Here is a 17503-nt window from a genome sequence, read left to right as displayed (position 1 = left end):
GAGGATAGTTTGAGAGGCTCCAGCGTAGAGTAAGGCAATGTCAGAGGAGCAATATTTTCAGAAGTGACCTCTGAGAATTTCTGCGAATTGAAGACATGATTGTGTATATTAACAGTACATTTTATGTTATGTGTATTTTACCACAACAAAAAAAATTTTAAGTACATTCTGAGTACTAAACAGTATAAACAGTGAATCTACAGTGAAAAGAATTATGGTAAAATTTGGAACATCAAGGATAAAGAGAAAATATGAAAAAGAGAAAAGACAACATACTTTAGAAGAATAACAGCTGGACTGACATAACAGAGGCAGTGTTGGAAGGCAATTCTCCATGAATGCTTCCCATTTAGGCATTAATAAAAACTTTGCTCCTGGACTATCTTTTTCAAGTATCTTTGTATAAGCAGACAGCCCTGAAAACAGAGAGTCAGGAACTCTCTTTGGACCCAACTTATTTACATTTCCAGATTGTAAAGATAGAGACACCCTACTCCCCAGAGACATTCTAGGGTAATAAAGATAGAAATGCCCTCTTCTCACCCCTTGAGAGATTTCCCTACATTCCAGGCTAATAAAGATAATGTCTCATTCTACAGGGAAGGATAGGCAGGTTTTCTGGCAGCTCGTATATCAGATCAGAGTCTCCTAATCTTGAGGTTCCTCTTTTGTGATGCACCTCCACTGCATGTGCAGTTAACACCTGGCTCTCATTACATCACCCTATCGAATCTGGGAACCGACACAAAATATTGCTCTGGTTGCTACTACTGCTATAAGTAGTAAGTTGTCTAAATCAGTTTGGGTCAGTGGAAATGGTGGAGTAAAGACCTCAGAAAATTCCTCCATAAAAGCAATGATAAAACTTCTCTTAAAAAGCCAGAATCAAAATTTTCAGAACTCAGGTAAATAACCAAAGGTTTGTATTAACCTGGGAGTGTTTACTCAAGAAAAATGGCTAAATATTAGTAAGAATAGTGAACTTGGGGGCATTTTAAATTGCCCTGTTTTCCCAGCTCCCTTTCTCTAGCTCCATGGTAACCTTGAAAACCAACAGCCTTCGACCACGGTGAAAACCAGCAGCCTGGCAGTCACTAGAGGGAGGAGAACGGGGTTGGAGCTCCTTCAAAGCCTCCTTTCCCAGAGAGCTGTCATTATGTGATTTGTCTGCTAGTTCCCTGGAAAACTCCACTTGCAAGGCTGTCCTTATTTGACGTGACTGGAGGCTCATCCAGTGAAAAATGCTTTTTCCCTGAGGGCACTGTCAAAAATGTTCAGAGGTGGGGGACGGCAGCGCGGCAGGCGCAGGGGGCCGAGGTGGCCAGCAAAGCTCCGGAACTCCTGGTTGCCAGAGTAGATCAGGTAGCCCTGAAGGTGAGGGTGGTCCCCGGCGCCCGGAAGCCCGGTGTGGGCCTGGCCGAGGAGGAGGAGTAGCGATGGGAGGCCCTGCTGCAGGCCCCCAGGGTGGGCGGGCGTCACGTGCCCTAAGACGTGGTGGAGGTGCAGCGCTCGCGGCTGTCGGGCCTGGAAGCAGACAGCTGGTGCTCAAGCTCACAGTGCCTTTCCGATCCCTCCTGGAGGCACACATGGCCCACAGAGCTCTGATCGCAGGTGCCCAGTGTGACCCAGGCGTGATTTGGGAGGAATATACAGTGAATGGCAGTGCCCTAACTATTAGATGGACTGCTGAAGACCTTGATCTCTTCCGAATTTCCATCGACTCCGTCCTTGATCAGCTTTCCTGGGTGATTGGGACTATTCAGCGCCTTTGGCCCCCGCCTCCCTAAAGGCTACGCGAAGGAAAGGGGGCTGAGGGCTAACCTTGTGTCCCCTACTAGGCAAGGCTTAGGGAATTCAAACTTGAGTAATCACCACTTTGTTATTTGGGTTTAATGTTTTGCCAGTACTGGCCCTTGGTATCTCTTGGTTCACTTGTTTGGTTTCCCTGCGGCTCGAGGAGTGGGATGCTTCAATGTGTATTACTGCAGAAAATAAAACTAGGCTACTGAAAAAAAAAAAAAATGTTCAGAGGCGATTGTTTAACTTCACAGCTGCCTGATATGGTAGGCAAACAATAGGCTAACCAAAAAGCTTAAATGGAAAAGCTGGAAAATGAGAAGTCCACAGGAGTTTTGAAAAGCTCTGACACAGTCCTGGGAATCTAGAAGGCCACATGCATGCCCAGGGCTGTACGCATGCTCGGGAAATACCTGAGAAGGTCCTACGTTTTCACCCCTGGATGACCCTGAAGCTCTCAGCAAGCAGGAAGTGAAGGCTGAGGCAGAGCTGTCAGTTGCCTTGCTGAGTGCTAAAGGCATGGCACAACATGCATGCAAAACCCCTTGGCAAAGACTGGGAGACTTGCTGGTTCAGGCATTTAAAGAAGTCTCTGTCTAGTTATTAGCTGACCTCTAAGCTGAGCAGAAACTTCAGTTGTCACACAAGACAAAGAATACAGATGTTACAGAATTAGTTAGAAACAGACACTAGACAACAACAAACACTAAGAACAACAAATACTGGGGGCGAGGAAGGAAATCTCATCTTCAGAGTTGCCACATTCTATTATTTAAAATGTCCAGTTTTCAGCAGAAGATCAAAAGACGTGAAAAGAAACAAGAAAGTATCTCTCTCTCTCACACACACACACCCACCCCCGCCCAAGTCAACAGATTACTGTTGAGGAAGCCAAGACACTGGGTTTACTAGCTAAAGATTTCAAATCAGCTATTTTAAATATCTTCAAACAACTATAAAGGAAATCATATCAAAGAACTAAAGGAAAGTAAATGAGAATACTGTCTTGCTCAACAGAGAGTATCAATGAAGATACAGAAATTATTTTTAAAAAGAACCAAATAGAAAGTCTGCAGCTGGAAAAAAAAAAAAAAGACTGCAGCTGAAAAATACAATAAGTGAAATGAAAAATTCACTAGAGGCTCAGCAACAGATGTGAGCAGGCAGGAGAAAGAATCAGCAAACTTGAAGATAGGTCAATTGAAATTATCTTGTCTGAGGAACAGAAAGAAAAGGGAGTGAAGAAAATGAACAGAGCCTCAAAGACATGTAGCACACCATCATTTCTCAACAGTACCTAAAGGAAAAGAGCTCCTTCTTTGAGACCAGTATGAAGGTCGAGTCACGCTCACAGTCACCAAGGTCCATGGCCAGCCAACAATTGCACAGGAAATGCCATTTCCTTTTACCTCCCATGTCAGTGACAATTTACATGCCTATAGTAAAATAAAGACAATCATGTTAGGGAGGTGGGCATGAATCAGTTGCTGTAATAAGAAATAATCTTAGGGAAACAACCTAAATGTCCACTGATGGCTGAGTGGATAAAGAAAATGTGGTATATGTACAATGGAATATCATTCAGACATAAAAAAGAATGACATTTCGCCATTTGTGACAACGTGAATAGAGGGCATTATGCTAAGTGAAATAAGTCAGATAGAGAAAGACAAATAAATACTGTATGATCTCACTTATATGTAGAATGTAAAAACAAAGCAAAACACAAACAAAAAACCAAAACCAGGGACATCCTTGGTGGTCCAGTGGGTAAGATGCAGGGGGCCCAGATTCAATCCCTGGTCGGGGAACTAGATCCCACGTGCTGCAACTAAGAAGTCTGCATACTGCAACTAAGAACCGGTGCAGCCAAAAATAAACAAACAAACAAAACACCAGAGTTCATCAAATAGGCTTACAGAAAAAAAAAACAGAACCGAGCTCATAGATACAGACAACAGATTAGTGGTTGCCAGAGGTGGGGGGTGGAGGGCTGGGTGAACCAGGGGAAGGGAGTCAAAAGGTACAAACTTCCAGTTATAAAACTATCAAGTCATGGGGATGTAATGTACAGCATGGTGATTATAGTTAATAATATTGTGTTGCATATTTAAAGTTGCTACAAGAGTAGATCTTAAGAGCTTTCAGCACAAGAAAAACAAAATTCTGTTAACTATGTATGGTGATGATTGTTAAATAGACTTATAGTGGTGATCATTTCACAATATATACAAACATTGAATCATTATGTTGTAGACCTGAAACTAATATAGAGTTGTATGTCAATTATACTGCAATAAAAATTAATTTAAAAAAGAAGTAATTTTTCAGTGACAGTGAGTGTCCAAGTAAATGGATTCTGTTTCATCATGGAGCAAGAACTAAAGAAAGAAACCAGAGCTGATCCCATTTCTTCCTTCCCAACCTCTAAGGGAGTTCAAGTACCAAACACCAGAATGCAGACTTCCACAACCTAGGAATGGTTCAGTGTGTGTTTGTATTCCTTAAGTTTTCTTGTTCCACATGTGACAGTGCCCTGCCACCTCTGTAAGCATCCTATCTGCCTCTATCTTTAATTACCAGGGTCTGAGGGGGTGTCTTTGGGGGGTGAGGTGGAGAGTGGTCTTTAATGTTTATATTAATGACTTGTCCTATTTGCGTCTGTGGCTTCGTCTTGGCTTCAGAGCCACAGGCCCTGAAATTGCATCCTCTTTCCAACCACAGTGTTCTACCATGTGTCTACCTTCTCCCCTAATTTCAACCATCAACAAACTTGTCCTCGGGGACCCCTAATTGTTCAGCCTGTTTGACTTCATCTGTACCTAGTCAGCTAATCTCCTCCTTTACTGTAAGGATGCTACTTCCCCAAGAGTCTATATGAAACCATTCAAATCTCTCTGGTCAAAAGCCTTGCTTAATTTTAGTTGGAAATTATTTTCTGTGCAAGGAGTACAGATTGCTTTAAAGCTAAAATATTTCTGGGACTCTCTTACTGAGGCAGTTTATAAAATCACAGGTGACTAAGTTGCATTTGATTTAAACTTAGCTACTCCTAGATGGCGGAGTAGAAAGACATGCGCTCACTCACCCTTGTGAGAGCACAGGAATCACAACTAACTGCTGAACGATCATCGACAGGAAGACACTGGAGCTCACCAAAAAAGAGACCCCACATCCAAAGACAAAGGAGAAGCCGCAATGAGATGGTAGGAGGGGCGCAATCACAATAAAATCAAGTCCCATAACTGCTGGGTGGGTGACTCACAGACTGGAGAACACTTATACCACAGAAGTCCACCCACTGGAGTGAAGGTTCTGAGCCCCACGTCAGGCTTCCCAACCTGGGGGTCCGGCAATGGGAGAAGGAATTCCTAGAGAATCAGACTTTGAAGGCTAGTGGGATTTGATTGCAGGACTTCGACAGGACTGGGGGAAACAGAGACTACACTCTTGGAGGGCACACACAAAGCAGTGTGTGCATAGGGACCCAGGGGAAGGAGCAGTGACCCCAGAGGAGACCGAACCAGACCGACCTGCTAGTGTTGGAGGGTCTCCTGCAGAGTCAGGGGGTGGCTGTGGCTCACCGTGGGGACAAGGACATTGGCAGCAGAAGTTCTGGGAAGTACTCCTCAGCGTGAGCCCTCCCAGAGTCCGCCATTAGCCCCACCAAAGAGCCGGGTAGGCTCCAGTGCAGGGTTGCCTCAGGCCAAACAACCAACAGGGAGGGAACCCAGCCCCACCCATCAGCAAACAAGTGGATAAAGTTTTACTGAGCTCTGCCCACCAGAGCAACACCCAGCTCCACCCACCACCAGTCCCTCCCATCAGGGAACTTGCACAAGCCTCTTAGATAGCCTCATCCACCAGAGGGCAGACAGCAGAAGCAAGAACTACAATCCTGCAGCCTGTGGAACGAAAACCACACTCACAGAAAGATAAATTTAACTACTGTTAAAGCTTTCATTTAAGAGCAAAGTATAAAAAAGGAGAAAATACTCATTTTCTGATTGGTGAGAAACTAGTCACGGTTTTTTTGTGCTTTTATTCTCTTATTCTTTCATACAGAAGGGAAACAGAGACTCTAATGTGTGTTAGAAAAATCTAGTTAATGCATTCAGTATGACCAGTAGAAAGATATAGAAAGCACTGTCATTTCCTAAGAAAAAATGCTGGCCGTCTGTTTTTTATTGGGAGTGGGTAGTTCTTTTGCTTTTCTGTGTTTTCCAAGTTTTTTGCATTCAAACATCTATTACTTTTGCAATTAAAGAAAGAAAAGCAAATGTTGACTAAAGAAAGTCTTCAAAAGAGCCTTAATAACAAGCTGATATGAAGCTCTAGAGGTGAACAGGTAGCTCTGAGAATTTAATTGTAACAGGTATTTACTGTTACAATATTGACAGTAATTATCAATTGTAACAAATATTTATTGAGTCCTACTATAATTTTGGCACTGTATGAGCTTTTGAGAATACAAATATGAATAAGATGGCATCTCTATCCCTGAGGAGCATAAAGTCATTATGTGTTAAAAAAATATTACAATTAAAGACCACATATAAAATTAGAATTGATATAAACCAGTGATAAGAGTAAGAAAAGTGGAAAATATTATACAAGTGTGAATTCCTTTAAGTGTTTCCTCTAAGAGAAATAGCTTTTTTTAAAAAAAAAAAACCAAAGGTTTATTTCTTCTTCATGCTACATGCATATCATGGGTTAATTGGTGGTGGGAGGGGTTTTTGATGGTGTGGTTCTGCTCATTGAAGCTACTTAGGGACTCAGAACGACAAAGCAACCATGTGTCACCTGTTTACAACTCTCTTGACAGAATTATATGGCACCACCCACGAGAAATAGCTACTTAAATTAAAAAATGTACTTCCAATAATTATAAAATAATACAAATTTACTGTTAAAAAATTTTGGAAATACCTAAAAGTACCCTAAAGAAAAACTTAAAAATTCATAATCCTACTACCCAGCAATAACTATTGGTAATAATTTAGTGCATATAGCTCTAGACTTTTTCCTATACACATACTTTAAAAAAAAATCAACTTTGTTGTGGTATAATTTACAAATGATAAAGGGCACCCATTTAAAATGTACAAAATTCAATGCATTTTGACAAATGTATACACTTGTGTACTAAGCACCACCATCATCACCCTGAAAAGTTCCCTTGTGCCTTTTCCAGTCAGCCCCCCTCAGGCTCACCCTTGGCTTCAGGTGACCACTGATCTGCTTTCTGTCTCTATAGATTAATTTGCTTTTTTCAGAATTTCATATATGTGGAATCATGCAGTATGTCTCCTTCTCTGTCTGGCTTCTTTTGCTCAGCATAATGTTTTCTGAGATTCACCCAGGTTGCTGTGTGTCTCAGCAGATTGCTCTTTTTTGTCGTGAGTAGTATTCCATTGAGTGAACATACTAACATTTGTTTATTCATTCACCTGATGGACATTTGTGTTGTTTCCAGTTTGGGGCCATTATTCATAAAGCTGCTATGAACATGTGTGTCGGAATGGACATATGTTTTCATTTACCTTGGGTAAATAACTAGGAGTGGAATTTCTGGGTCATATGGTCAATGTATGTTTAACCTTACAAGAAACTGCCAAACTGTCCTCCACCACAGCTACACCATTTTACATCCCACCAGCGGTGCGTGAGAGCTCTAACTGCTCCCCACCCCCACCAAATCCTGGTTTTGTTAGACGTTTTAATTTCAGTCATTCTGGTGGGTGTTTAGTGCTATCCTTGTGGTTTTAATTTGCATTTCCTGATGACTAATGATGCTGAGTATCTTTCAAGTGCTTATTATACATTATTTACCTTTATAAATGACAGTGTAATGATAGTGCAACAAACTGCTTTGCAGATACCTGAACAGAATGGAAGCAGCAAGCAAATTATCAGGCTATCCTGGCCTAGTGGTTGGTGTATCTAGCCTAGCAGGGAAGGACTTCTCTTGCTATCAGTTTTAGACAAGCAGCATACTCTTTTCAGGTGGCCAATATTCAGCAACTGACTTGTTTGAATACCGGCCTGAGATCTTTGACTTCATTCCCTTCTTTTTTCCTAATCCCAACAAGCCAATAATCCTCAACCTTAATTAATTTTCATCATCTATTCAACAATTTCTCCACCCACCTCTCCTAATTCTTAGGGTGCTGCTGAAGGAAGATGCAGAACCATCTGGGTCTAGCACAGGGCAGGTGCACTCACTCATCACTGACCGCTTCTCTCTCTGACTCTAGGCACATCCCACATCGTAATTCCGTTCCTTCCCCTCTCCTTAAGCTCTTCATTTTGACCCAAAGTATATTCAGTATATAGTCATTTACTAAATTTACTCTTTGAAGATAGTTTTCATATTTAGAGATACTTTCAATTTATGGTACTTTCGGGCAATATTTCATTGTTATTATTTGCTGTTCACCATCATGACAACATTTAATGGGAAAAAAATCTATCATTCTACCACCCGTAAAAAATCATATTGTTAATTTTCTATATTTCCTTCCAGGGTTTCTTCTTTGTAGACAGCTCTGAAACTAAAATCTAACAGTCATTTGTTACTCTTTGGCCCAAAGCATTATAGTTATTTATCGTAAAGCCATGCAGGTCTTTCCCCAGAATGCGAAAGATCCACAGAGAAGAAGCAACACGCCAGTCTGATACAGGTACTTACCAATAAGGGCTGATGCCAGAACGGTCATGCCAGAGCTGCAGGCTGTGTAATTCCCGCAGAGAAGACGGAGTGCCCAGGAGGAAGACATCCAGTCCCCCTCGTTCAAAGACTGCTTTCTGGGAGTCACAAAGACGATGGGGCTCGCTCTGCCGCTCTGATCCATAAAGGGTGATAACCACCTAAAACGTGACAACGAAAGATACAGTATAGGAAGTTATAACGTGATTCTTTTGGTTTATCTCTAAGGAGAAAGATGAGGACAGAGAAAACTGCAATTAAATGAAGTCTTGGGGTCTGAGACAAGCATAAAGAGCTCTTCAGGTGTACAGTTTAGAACCAGGAAAGATCACTGTCTGGGATCCTTGTAAAGGACAATTGGACGCAAGGATATTACCAAGTCAGACTGTACCTCACATGGCACAAGACACCAAGCAACAAATGAGGAACATTTATTTCACTAACGTTAGTTGTTGTAGCAGCCCTTCTTCGACAGCCCGTGGAGACCTCAATAAGGTAGTGGAATTGAGAGCTGGGGTCATTATCGGCCAGGACAGTGACCCTCACCTGCAGGAAAAAGCAGAACCAAGAAAACTAGCAGATCTTCACTTAGTATAGACCCCTGCATCCTCCAGCTAGAAACAGGAGGACGCACTGCGGCAGCTTTGGCAGCTCTGTGGGAAGAAAGGGTGAGGTGTGGGGAGAAGATGTACAGAAAAATAGACCTAAGTTAAGTGACAAAAGGGGGGAATAAGGGCTGACAGTCCAGGGTTTATGTCTCTAAAATGAAATATTCATGGAATCAACTGATCGGGTCTTGGGCCTCTAAATATCTCCACCTCCCACCCACCCAGAAAGGGTTATCAGATAACATACAGGACAGGCAGTTAACTGTGAATTTCAGACAAATGATGAATAATTTGGGGTTATACTTAAACTAAAAATGCATTCACTATTTATCTGAAATTCAAATTTAACTGTCTTGTATTTTTATTTACTAAAAATGGTAATTCTAGACCAACAGCCCTAAAGAAATGGACACTTTGTGTATTCTAGAATTTCCACATGTATGAAAATATAAGAATAAGAAAGATATAGAACAGAAATTAGAAAGAAGCTGTCATCAAAGGATTTTTTTTTGTTTCAAAATAAAGATTCTGGGTGTCCCTGGTGGTGCAGTGGCTAAGAATCTGCCTGCCAATGCAGGGGACACGGGTTAGATCCCTGGTCAGGGAAGATTCCACATGCTGCTGAGCAACTAAGCCCGTGTGCCACAACTACTGAGCCTGTGCTCTAGAGCCCACGAGCCACAACTACTGCACCCGTATGCCACAATTACTGAAGCCCAGGCGCCTAGAGCCCGTGATCCGCAACAAGAGAAGCCACCGCAATGAGAAGCCCTCGCACCACAATGAAGAGTAACCCCCGCTCGCCGCAACTAGAGAAAGCCCGCGCGCAGCAACGAAGACCCAACACAGCCAAACATAAAATAAATAAAATAATTAAAAAAACCCACAACTGATGGACTGCTATACAGCAGTTAAAAATGAATGAATTGAAGCTGGATTCATCAACTTGGATAAATGCTCAACGAACAAAGCAAGTTAAAAAAGGATATAATAGGGACTTGCCTAGTGGTCCAGTGGTTAAAACTCCGTGCTTCCACTGCAGGGGACACGGGTTCGATCCCTGGTCAGGGAACTAAGATCCTGCATGCCGTGAGGCACAGCCAAAAAATAAATAAACTTAAAAAGAAAAAAAAGGATATAACAGCATGGTACCATTTACACAAAGACCAAAAGTGTGCAAACCACCATTCATGAATCCAGTTTGTCAGCCTCCCTCACTGGAAAGTAAGCTCATGAGGACACTCTTGTCCATCATTAGTTCCTATACGTGGGTCTGGACTGTATTAGATGCTCAATAAATATCTGCTGAAAGAATGAACACATAGGACTTCCCTGGTGGCGCAGTGGTTAAGAATCCGCCTGCCAATGCAGAGAACACGGGTTCGAGCCCTGGTCCAGGAAGATCCCACATGCCGCGGAGCAACTAAGCCCGTGCGCCACAACTCTAGAGCCCACGAGCCACACTACTGCGCCCGTACGCCACAACTACTGAGCCTGCACTCTAGAGCCTACGAGCCACAACTACTGAGCCTGCGTGCCACAACTACTGAAGCCCGCACGCCTAGAACCAGTGCTATGCAGCGAGAACCTACCACAATGAGAGGCCTGTGCACTGCAATGAAGATTAGCCCCCGCTTGCCGCAACTAGAAAAAGCCTGCGTGCAGCAACGAAGACCCAATGCAGCCAAATAAATAAATAAATACATTAAAAAAAGATTGATCCTTTAAAAAAAAAAAAAAAAAAAAGAATGAACACATATACCAAACTCCAGATAGGGGTGACCCTTTGGCAAGAGCAAGGAAATGAGGTTGGAGAGGGATAGACCCAGGTCTTCCATTATCCCAGTGTTTTTTTAAATTTTAAAATACTTGAACTTAATACAGCAAAATACAAACTTTGTGATAAAGCTGAGTGGTGTCTTTAATTTTTTAATCATATTATTCCCTATAACTTTTCATATATTGTAACATTTCTTTATAAAAAATATCTTTTAAAATCACTAAGCAAATGAATGGAAGGTACCAATTCCACACCTGCTTTTGTAGATGAAAAGTCTAAAATGCTGTCAGGATGACTGACTTCCTTCCACAGAACAAGGTTAAGTTCTGGTTGCCCATTCCACTTTCGGCCGTTGGAGGAATTCTCATGTGCACTCTGGGCTCTGATACTTTGATGGAGTCCGAATAACAAAGGCTTCAAGGAGGCAGGAAATATCCTGACGCCTTTTGCAGCCAGTGGCCACTGCTGGGAACGAAGAAAATCTCCCCCACCTCGCTACCCCGTGGGGTTTCCCTGCCGAGCAGCACTGCACGCTTGTCAGAAGGCAGACTCTCCAGCCCGCCCCAATTCACTGCAACAGACTCTGCATTTTAACAAGCTCCCAGTCTGAGGGGTTGCATGAATGGTGCGGAAGCCTTCCAGGGAATCAATCCTCTTTCCTTCTATTCTCAATCTGGATAACACTCTCTCACATATTTTTTTTAAAAATAAATTATTTATTTGTTTTTATTTTTGGCTGTGTTTGGTCTTCATTGCTGCGCACGGGCTTTCTCTAGTTGCAGTGAGCGGCGTCTACTCTTCGTTGCGGTGCGCGGGCTTCTCATTGCGGTGGCTTCTCTTGTTGCGGAACAAGGGCTCTAGGCGCGCAGGCTCAGTAGTTGTGGCACATGGGCTCAGTAGTTGTGGCTTGTGGGCTCTAGAGCGCAGGCTTAGTAGTTGTGGTGCACAGGCTTAGTTGCTCTGCAGCATGTGGGATCTTCCCCGGCCAGGGATCAAACCCGTGTCCCCTGCATTGGCAGGCGGATTCTTAACCACTGCACCACCAGGGAAGCCCTATCAGATCTTTTAGGAAGAGCTGCCTCAGGATTTCCAGACGCTTACAGCACATTCTTTGTGCACATGAAACCAGACAGGATCTCACAGGATCACTAGTGTGAAAATGTACAGCGCCCTTTTAAAGTGGTCAGACACCCGGAACGAGGCAGTGATTGCAGGAGTGACAGTCTGTCCCCACCTGGCTTAGAATATACAGGAATCTGTTAGCTTATTTTTAAGTACAAAAGTTCTCTCTTTTTTTTTTTTTTTTTGGAGTGAACGGAGCAAGCTCCTATTCCAACTCCCGGCTCCAAAAATCCAGTTGCTATATTGTCCTTGAATAGAGGATGTATCAGATATTAAATTGATATAAAGAGATACTACACTTGATCTTAGCCAAAAGGCCGAGAAGCAGTAAAAGTTCTCTTTTATGTAGCAGAAAGTCGGCCTCATTTTACCCTCCGCATATTTAGTACTTGTAGAATTGATCAGCTTCCATATACCACTTGTCTTACTTTATGTAGATTGTCAGATTCACCTGGTCTAATGTTTGGGAAAAAAATGACAGATCTAAAGCACAAGCCTGCTCCAAAGAGACACGTTCTCTCAGCCCACCACACAACACGCCTCCTCCTTTTAACCAGGCTGATTTATTTCCCTTCCAATGCTTTTTCTTTCCGGGCCGCCCCAAATGAGACGACAGAGCACTGAGTTTACTGCCAGCTGAGGTGGGAGAGAGGCAGGAGTGGGCAGCTTCTGACCTGGCGTCGCGGCTCCTCCACGTGCTGTTGCCGCTGTCCCAGAAGTAACGCTGGGTGACGGCAGTGACCACCGAGAGCAGGGCGGGCGTCTGCTGGGCACCCTCCTTGCCTCTATGCAACAGGGCTGTTATGTAGTAGGTGCCAACCCCATCCTGCAGGCTCTCTGGAGTCAGCACCCGTGTATACGGCTCATCTGAGAACAAACAAGAGCTGCCTTTCAACGGGGATAAAAATACCGTTAGAACCTTTCTTCAGAAGGGTCTATTATCATCATTATTTTATTTTACAAATGGGGAAATGATAAGCCTAGAATCACAAATGGTTTTAAAGAAAATGACCGGTGATATAGTCTGGGGCTTTGGATGACTCCTGTTCCAGTAAAAAAAAAAAAAACCATATGCTTTTGATAAATGAAGACTTAGGGCTAATGAATTAGAATGTATTATGAGTTACAGAAAAACGAAATAATCACACATCAAAATGAGTAGCTAGAAGACCTAGGTAACAAAAGAAACCCAAGAGTGGTGCAGGGGCAGGCACAGAGTGGTTCCAGGGAGAGAGCCCTGGTCTGCATGTCAGAGGCCTGGTTTCAGGCCCGGCTCTGTCAGGTAGCTGCTGAGGGCTGAGGCAAGTCACCCAATTGATGTAGTTTTCTCATCTCTCAAACACAAAATCTGGACCAAAGGACCTCTAAGATCCCTTCCAGCTCCAAATGACATGACATTATTGCCAAGATCAGTAGGTAGGACAGAGTGCATGTTCTGAATCACGAATGAGCCTGCTGGTAACGCAGACAGAATTCGTAGCTGGCAGCCCAGCAGTGACAGCTGCTGTCTCAGTAGCTTTGCTAAACAGGAAGAATCACTTAAAAAGTGATTACAAGAGAGCTTGTAAAACTGGAGAATTCCGAATAAGATCAGTGCATTGTGTCAGTTTCACTTCCTGGTTGTGACACTGTACTATAGTTATGCAAGATTAGGGGAAACTGGGTGGAAGGTATGTGAGAGCTCTGTGTTTTGCTTTTTACAATTGCATGTGAATTTACAATTGCACGATTGTCTCAAAATAAAAAGTTTAAAAAAAGAAAAGAAAAGCATGCATTTTAAAGTAAGTTTCTGACATCTTGTTGGGGTTTACCTTTCTGTGACACCCTCTCCTTTGGCAGGGAGAGGTTCGGGTGGAAGTGTGTGTGGTTAGGCTGGTGCTGGAACCCCAGGTAGAGCGTCACTGAAACGGGGCTTTCAGGCTCCACGCACACTACGAGGGATTTCTCCAGGGAAGTGACATGCACTGTGATAGTAAAATAGTCTGCACTCACGTTGAGTTTGGTGGGATGGGTGCCCGTGCTCGCGTTTCTCCATAGCACGATCTAGAATAAGAGAGAGTTCATCCATCTTCAAGTTTAAGATGGTCCATCCATTGATGCCTTTCAGTCTCCTTTTAGTGATAATGGAATGCAACTTGCTAGGTCTTCCTCTGTGAATGTTAGCAGTGCCAGGCGTTAAGGGAGAGTATATATAGTCTCAGACCTAAAACGTTCTCCTAAGGGTAAGGTAGATCTCTTTGTAGAAGTTCCTAAGTAATGACGTGAGTAACAAAACAATGGCACGCCCATAAATCTAAAATGATTTCCTTCAAGTTGTTGCAGACTTCCATCCTATTCTCCAGGAATTCCTACGCCCTTCTGTTTTATTCCCTAATAATCAAGTCATACATTGATATCGTCCATTAAATCATGGACTTGGAGCAACTTATGATTAGAGCTTAGTCACACACTTCCGATGCTTCCAACAAACTTCTTGTCATCAAAATCTCTGAAGGGATTGAAAGCTAGTCCTGTTACTTAGAGACAAGAACACTCTAGTTTCATCAATTGCTGAAATATTTATAAATAACACCCTGATAGGTAATAAGGTATCAGATATCATACAGTAAATGTTGGGATTTCCCCTTGCTAATACGTACACATATTTTTTTGGCCACGCTGTGAGGCATGTGGGATCTTAGTTCTAAGACCAGGGATCGAACTCGTGCCCCCTGCAGTGGAAGCACGGAGTCCTAATCATTGGACTGCCAGCAAATTCTCCACTAATATTTTAAATGAAATAATATTTCTCATTATAACATCATACAAGGAAGAATTAGTTAATGAAAGATGAAATATAAAAAAAATTTTAAAATAAAAATCGTGATACCCAATGCAGCCAAAAATAATTAATTAATTAATTAAAAAATAAAAAAGAAAGATGAGTCATTTACTTGTGACCCTCAGAATTATTATTTTTTATCTTTATACCTGGAGGATGCATTTTACTAGGAAGTAAGAATTCTGTTCTCCAGGATAAGGCAACAATCTTACTTCTATTTGTTAGGTAGTTGCTGAAAGAAATTAAATATACTGATGTAACCAGGTTGGTATATTGAGTTGATGATTATTCAGAGATTTCCAGCTTTGTATCAATAGTGAAGAATTGAGACCAATTCAAATCATAACCCAGAAGCTTAGTTATATCTAGAAGTCTGTTAATACTCCCAACCTCTATAGTGGGTCATTTTTAAGAGGCCTCCATTCCTGCCAGTGTTAAACAGAACTTAACGCACACAACCTTCTCTCATTGGGTCTGGTCAGCTTACATTTTCACCCAAATACCTACAGCCATCAAATCCCATGTTCATTCTGATCAGAATCAATTTCACACTCACTTGGATGTTAACTCCTGAGCGTTTATTCAAGAGCTGCTCCAAGACTGACGATGATGGAAAGCCTAACCTCACAGGTGCTGGGGAACTGAAGGTGTAAGAGCTCAGAGGCAAAGTTGATATGTTTTGCCTAATGAAAAAGAAGTTAAATGGAAATCAATTTCTGTGTGTTCTCTAAAGATCAAAAACCTAAAACAAAACTCTCCCCGTTCCTTCCTCCTGTTACCTGCTCAGCAACAGGGTAGCAGCGAAAGAGGTCAGAGTCACTGTGGACTCAGAACCAATTCTGCTGTAGAAACGCTTCCTGGATCCTCCTGAGGCTCAGCAAGGACATGTTCAGTTTATTTTCTACCTGCATTTAGAGGGAAATACCAGGGGACTTGTGTAACCTCAGGGTATTGTTAGTGAAATAATGGTTCGAGAGGGCAGAAAAGGGGACAAGGATCTTGACAGTGATGTGATGAAAGGTGACATTCATTGGAAGGATCCATGGAAAGTACTTGCTGTCTGGCTAAAGACTCCTCATCCTTTGTATCAACTAAGACAGCCACCCAGGGAAATATTTCTTTGCCCCATGATATAAGCTGCCCTAGACCTGCTTACGACAAATGTTTTTTTAAAAACAGCTTTTTTTTGCAATGAAATTCACACATACAATTCACAGGTTTAGAGTATACAATTCAATGATTTTTAGTATATTCACAAGGTTGTGCTACTATCACCACGATCTAATTTTAGAACATTTTCATCTTCCCTAAAACAAACCCAGAAACCAGTAGCAGTCACTGCCCATTCTCCTGTCCCCAGCCCTAGGCAACTACTAATCTACATTCTGTGTCAATAGATCTGCCTCTTCTGGACATTTCATATAAACGGAATCATAATATATGGTCTTTTACGTTTGGCTTCTTTCACTTAGCATAGTGTTTTCAAGGTTCATCCATGTTGTAGCTTGTATAGTACTTCACTCCTTTTTTGTTGCCAAATAATATTCCATCGTAAGGACATACTACACTTTACTTATTCATTCATCCGATCATGGACACCTGCATTGTTTCTACTTTTTGGCTATCTGGCTGTTCAAATAATGTTGCTATGAACATAAGTGTACAAGTCTTTGTGTGGACATATGTGGGTATATACCAAGGAGTGGAATGGCTAGGCCTCATGATAATTCTATTTTTAACATTTTGCAAAACTGTCAAACTTTTTTCCAAAGTGGCTGTATCATCATTTTACAATCCAACAACATACGAGTGTTCCAGTTTCTCTGTCTCCCTGCCAACACTTGTTATTGTCTGTCTTTTTGAATGTGAAGTGGGATCTCATGGTAGTTTGATTTGCACTTCCCTAGTGACTAGTGATGTTGAACATCTTTCTATGTGATTAGTAAATATAATTCATTTACTGGAGTATTTATTATGTACCTACCACGTTACTGAATTCTTTTTACTGGATTTCAGCAACAGGTGGTCTCGGCTCACGGATGGGGTTGAGAGGAAGAGCCTGGAGCGGGGTTGAGAGGAAGAGCCTGGAGTGGGGTTGAGAGGAAGAGCCTGGAGCGGGCTTGACAGAGGGGTCTCCTCAGTGGTGCCTACTTTGCTGGGTTCTCCAGAGGTCTAGGGAGAGGCTGTGTGATACCTGATCTGTCAAGAGGAAAACGTCTCCGAATGGAGTTGGCCACCAGCACATACTGTACCTACCTGCTCAGTGTCGTCCTTGGGTCTTTGCTGACTTGCTTCACTAGTTTTCATTATGTTGTTGAGGGAGTGAAAGAGGCAGACAGTCACAGGCATTCTGGAGCTCAGGTTGCTGCTGTTCGGAAATGGGCTCTGCAGTAGCTGCTCATTCAGGTCAATAAGTGCATCGATGACACCCACCTGGAATTTTAGAGAGCAAACACACATCCCTGAACTGCTTACAACTGCTTTTTTTTTTTTTTTTTTGGCCGCGTGGCATGTGGTATCTTAGTTTCCCGGCCAGGGATCGAACCCGAGCTCCCTGCATTGGAAGCGTGGAGTCTTAACCACTGGACTGCCAGGGAATTTCCTGCTTAAGGCTGCTTTAAATTTGTGTTCTTCTCATAAGGAGTTCTGTGCTCTTTACACAT

At 42.5% G+C, this 17503-nt stretch overlaps 1 protein-coding gene across 1 annotated transcript in view; it reads right to left on the bottom strand.

Moving 5' to 3' along the window:
• Positions 1 to 16890, bottom strand: part of PKD1L3 (polycystin 1 like 3, transient receptor potential channel interacting) — a 44932-nt gene extending 28042 nt beyond the window's left edge. Inside the window, 10 exon segments of the mRNA XM_082437103.1 lie at positions 3095 to 3226; positions 3228 to 3233; positions 8492 to 8670; positions 8954 to 9082; positions 9144 to 9162; positions 12448 to 12886; positions 13831 to 14062; positions 15397 to 15523; positions 15620 to 15670; positions 15672 to 16890. Of these exon segments, the coding sequence (XP_082293229.1) occupies positions 3095 to 3226; positions 3228 to 3233; positions 8492 to 8670; positions 8954 to 9082; positions 9144 to 9162; positions 12448 to 12886; positions 13831 to 14062; positions 15397 to 15523; positions 15620 to 15670; positions 15672 to 15751 (1394 nt within the window). The 5' untranslated portion in view covers positions 15752 to 16890.
• Positions 16891 to 17503: the final 613 nt, after the last annotated feature.

This window comes from Balaenoptera physalus, assembly GCF_965194825.1.
Source record: "Balaenoptera physalus genome assembly, chromosome: 19".
In the NCBI taxonomy this organism is placed as follows: domain Eukaryota; kingdom Metazoa; phylum Chordata; class Mammalia; order Artiodactyla; family Balaenopteridae; genus Balaenoptera; species Balaenoptera physalus.
This window is presented reverse-complemented; position numbering and strand designations above follow the sequence as displayed.